The 4,651-nt window shown below is 45.0% G+C and overlaps 1 protein-coding gene across 1 annotated transcript; it reads left to right on the top strand.

Moving 5' to 3' along the window:
* Positions 1–2,233: 2,233 nt before the first annotated feature.
* SYCE3 (synaptonemal complex central element protein 3) lies at positions 2,234–3,614 on the top strand. Its single transcript, XM_009481604.1, has 2 exons — positions 2,234–2,342; positions 3,445–3,614. Exons 1-2 carry the CDS (start codon positions 2,234–2,236, stop codon positions 3,612–3,614), a joined length of 279 nt encoding a protein of 92 aa, XP_009479879.1.
* The last annotated feature ends 1,037 nt before the right edge of the window (positions 3,615–4,651 follow it).

The following is a 4,651-nucleotide window of genomic DNA, read 5'->3' as shown; positions in this document are numbered from 1 at the left end:
TCACCTAGTCCACCCCTGCCATGGGCAGGGACATCTAGCACTAGATCAGGTTGCTCAAACCCCGTCCAGCCTGACCTTGAAAACTTCCAGGGTTGGGGCATCCACAACTTCTCTGGGCAACCTGCTCCAGTGTCTCACCACCCTCATTGTAAAGAATTTCTTCCTTATATCTAATCTAAACCTAGTCTCTTTTAGCTTAATACTGTTGCCCCGTGTCCTGTCGCTACAGGCCCTGGGGCTGAAGTCCCTCTCCATCATGCAGGCAGGGAGATGACCCCACGCAGAAAAGAAGCAGAAGCGCCACCACCCAACTTTCAAACTTTGGGCTCAAGATGTAACTTTCGGGTTACTTCCAGGACAATTCCCGAAACGACGGGCCACTTGGTGCCGGCAGCCGGCCGTGACTTTGGGCGGGCAGAGGAGAGTGAGGGGAGGCCCCGCACCGGGCTAACGTAAGGGGGCCGTTCAGCCCGGGGGGGTTTGGGGGCGGCCAGAGGGGCCGTAGGCAGGGGGGAGGGGGTTACCTCCTCTTGTCCAGCCTCCGGGGAAGGGCAAATACGGCACCGCGGCAGGCAGGGGACGAGGCGCTGCCCAGGAGGCCCGGCCTGCCCCAGAGCCCGGCGGGGTGGTAGTGGGGTGGCCAGGCCGGCTGAGGGGCCCGCCGTGCCCCGGCCCAGGACCCGCTGCGTGTGCGCTGGAAGGAGAGAGGTGGCGGGACACGGAGCCGTTCCACAGCCCGGGCCCGGAGCCGCGGAGCCCCTCCCTGCCGCGGCGCGGGGGGCAAACCCCTGCCTTTCCCCTTCCTGTCCCCCGGCCGCCCAACTCCCCACCCCAGCGCCTGTTTTCGTGAAACACAGAGTTAATCGAGCTCGTGAGCTCGGGGGCAGAGCGCGCGGGAGAGAACGGAGAGGACAGCGCGCCGGGTTTTTTTTGTGTCCCGTTCCCGCCCGCGCTCGGGGGCTGTGGGCGGCGGGAAGGGCCGCGGGGGAGGCGGCGGCCGGCAGACAGCCTGCCTCGGTGGCGGGGCGGCCACGGGAGAAGGCCCTTCCCCGCGGGAGGGAGCGGGCTGAGGGGTTAGCTCGTGAAATTGGGAGGGAGGGGGCTGTGAGGTGAGGGCTGGTTGCGGGTGGGAAACGGCCGCCCTCAGCGGGCGGCTCCTCAAGCGGCCCCAGGGCCCGGCCCGGCCCGGCCCGGCCCAGCCGCCCCGTCCCCCAGCGCTCTGGGCGTAGCGCAGGCCTGGTAGGAAGGTAAAGCGTGCCCGTGGTGGTGCAGCAAGGGCTGTGGGCTAGGGTGTGCCGGCACACAGTTACCTCCTGAAATTGGTTGTGTGAAGAGACCCTCGAACGCCCCGCACCTCGATGAGGCTTGGCATTGCTTGAAAATGCTGTAAAGCCGTTATAAAGTGTTGCGTTCCTTCCACGCTTATCGCCGATACAAAATGGAAAATTGATACTAATTTTTGAGAAATCGTATATAGAAAAAGCTGACAAAAACTATGCCTGCTGCGTGCTGTGTATAGTCGCTACAGTGAAGTTCTGTCTCCTTCACAGTTTCATCTCATCCATTAGTGGTTTTCAGAAGAGGAAATTAAAGGCAAGGCTGTGTTTCACATTTTAGGTTAACATCAAGGTTCTGAAACTTTTAATTGCATAAGTTGGGCCTCTAAATCTGTATTTTTGCCCCAAGCATTTTTACTTCCTGACATTTTACTACCTACAACTTAAGCAGAGGTCAGTAAATTGTAACCACTTAGCTGCTTATATGGTGACAGAACTTAAATGTACGTAGTCACCTAGCTGTAGCATGCAAGTGTGAAATACAGGATGCAAATGGGGATTTTACAACTAACTTTGAAAATTACAAATTGCCCTACATCAGAGTATTTGGGAGAGAAACTTGAAGACAACTGAAGCAGGATAATAGGTAAAATTTTCTAATGAAGTGTTTGACACAGTGATCTTTGTTATTACTGGTACCAAAATCTTTATTTGGCACAAACGCAGCATATTTGAGTATAATTCTTTCTTCTTAAATTAATTTCCAGGTGGATTGAAAATAGTATGCAGCATACAGTAACCTCAACGTCAGATTCTTAATGAATTCACGTGTAAATTCAGTATTTATATACATACTGGTTTTTGTTTTAATTTATTGTAATGTTATTTTCTCTCAACTGTGAAAATCAACTCACTTCTAAGTAAAATGAAGTATGAAATTCCTGGTTTCCTTGTAGATGGCCAAATCAGAACCTTGGGAAGAAAATTATGATACCATGGTAAAGATGGTGCAGCTCCTGAACAGGGACTTGGAAAATCTTCTGGAGGAAGTAGAAAAACTAACAGGTACAGGTCTTTATTAAGAATGATACAGATTTGTCTACTAGAGTGAAGACATTGAAGATTTATTATTTGTATTTATTGCTGTAAACTTCCCTGTGATAGAAATGTAAGTGGAAACAATCACCATCAATTAATGCCCTAATATTCTTAATAGGGAAAAAGCATGCAAATGATGTAGAAGTCTCAGATGGCTCAGAATTGAAAGTTAATAGGTGATGGATGCTCAGTTCAGAGTGGTGGTTGAAAACAGAAATAATATTAAGGTATTTAATGTACAATTATTAAAACATAGTATGTAAAATGAGATTTAATTCTGAAAAATGGTGGGACATAGTACCTCTCAGGTCAGTGCATGATGTGTTTAATTCCTCAGCTAGAATAAAGACTCCTCTGCAAATTTAATCTTAGTCCTGTATGTATGGAGAGGACTGCATATTCCTCTCCATATTCTGCAACAATGCTATCAGAAACTGTATGCAACTAACAAGAACAGATGGAAATTGTTAATTAAACTATTTGTAATTAAACACAATTTATGAGTGCTATTGAGAAAACTACAGTCAATTTATGGTAACACAAAAGGCAAAGCATGAAATAAGTGCTAAAACTATTTGCTCTGCTTTATCAGATACTCGTTATTTCAAAATCAATTTCATTATTTAGGTTGTGCTTAAAATCTTTAATCTCTATGCTGCAGCCTCCTTGATCTTAGTCTTCCTCACCTAACACAAGCCTCCTGACTGTAACTGGTCTGGAGAGAAGATTTTTTTGGCTCATTTATTTTAAAACAGTCTGTTGAACCTTTCTTTTTGGTTACCTGTTTTGTTGTAATTTTTAGGTAAAGTGTCTATCTCCCCTTTGTAATTTACATCAGTATACTTCCATTCTGAAGTATTTTGAGACATTTATAAACAAGTAATACTGAACAGTCTTTTATTTAATCTTGAGTATTACTGTGGGCAATTTCCACTTTATTTTACAGCAAGCCTTCTCTGACATAAGAGCTGAACTGACAGTCATTCATGTCCTTTATTCATTTATTGAGTCAGTCGTTGCTTTTATTTAGCCAAGATTCCTGGCTTAGTAGTATCTGTTGGGTCTGCAGTGCAGGCAACCTGGATGGCATATGACATGGTAGTCATGCGTACCAACCCAGACCTGGCCAACTCCATGAGGCGTTTGGAAGATGCCTTCCTGAGTTGCAAAGAAGAGGTGGAGAAGAAATGGCAAGAGGTGCTAACGGAATCTAAAGGTGAAGAGCAAAAAAAGGAATAAATTGAATTCAGGAATGCTGGCAGAACTACATCCCTTGGAAAATCACTCCAGTCTTTTTGTTTTCCAGCCATGGAGGTTTCACAGACACTGTGGAAAATGGATTGGCTTTCATCTTGCTAAGAACTACTTATGTGTATACATCTATGGAAGTATTTTAATGAGACTACACATATATATATATTTATATTGTTGAAGGTAAAAGGTAACGATGTGTCTATTTTTATTATTCTCATCAGTAATCCTTGTAGTGCGTGTGCATACACAGCTTACATGCCTTCTGTGTCTTTCTTCCTGGAAGATCATACTCACTTCGTCGTCAATATACATGGAATTCCTTGACACCTGAACAAATGGGGGGGTGGAGCGCAGAGGGGTGCCATGGACCATCGCAGTGGTATTGCACCAGCACATACCTTTCAAGAAAAACTGAAGAATTACTTTTTTTTCTAAATGAAAAAGAGGTGAAATTCTAGATTTGCAGATAGATTGAGTTAGTTTGATGTGGGATTGCCAGCTAGGTGTTCTACAGAATTCTATTATTCAGATAGCTCATCTGTAGTTGTTCCATTTTGGTTCCTTGGATTTTTAACCATTTCTTTGGACTGGTTTTCCCAGAAAGATTGTTCTTGTCAAATCCTCTGAAGGTAGGATGTCTCATTTAAGAAAAGATTGTTTACCATTATAGACTGCACTGTGTGTGGTGTAGTCTGTGGGATTGCTGCAGAAACCAAATTAACAATGTTATAAAACATGCTGTTCTCCGTATGTTCCTACTGTGCAATATTAAAAAAGGAAAGAAAAAAAATTACTTTTCTTTTGTAGTCAAGATGTGGATTAAGAGCACCACCTTGTGGCTTGCCGTTAATGCATAAATGAGTATTTTATCTGGGATGGAAGTCAGTGCAAGTTTTGAGAAGGACCTTCCCTTTCATTAAAATCAGTCTCTTTTAACTAGAAGGTAAACACCATGTAGCAAGTGAGAGCATCTCCATCTCCTTTGAAGAGGCATTTAATGATTTAAATCACATCTAAATCAT

The sequence above is a fragment of the Pelecanus crispus genome, chromosome 1 (genome assembly GCF_030463565.1).
Source record: "Pelecanus crispus isolate bPelCri1 chromosome 1, bPelCri1.pri, whole genome shotgun sequence".
In the NCBI taxonomy this organism is placed as follows: domain Eukaryota; kingdom Metazoa; phylum Chordata; class Aves; order Pelecaniformes; family Pelecanidae; genus Pelecanus; species Pelecanus crispus.
Note: the sequence above shows the minus strand (reverse complement) of the source record. Positions and strands in the feature narration are given on the sequence as shown.

What these genes read in the sequence shown, in the direction of transcription:
- SYCE3 (XM_009481604.1), top strand. Translation starts at nt 2,234, where the DNA reads ATGGCCAAATCAGAACCTTGGGAAGAAAATTATGATACCATGGTAAAG. An exon ending in GGAAGTAGAAAAACTAACAG is followed by an intron (nt 2,343 to 3,444) that starts GTACAGGTCTTT and finishes TTGGGTCTGCAG; the next exon opens with TGCAGGCAACCTGGATGGCA.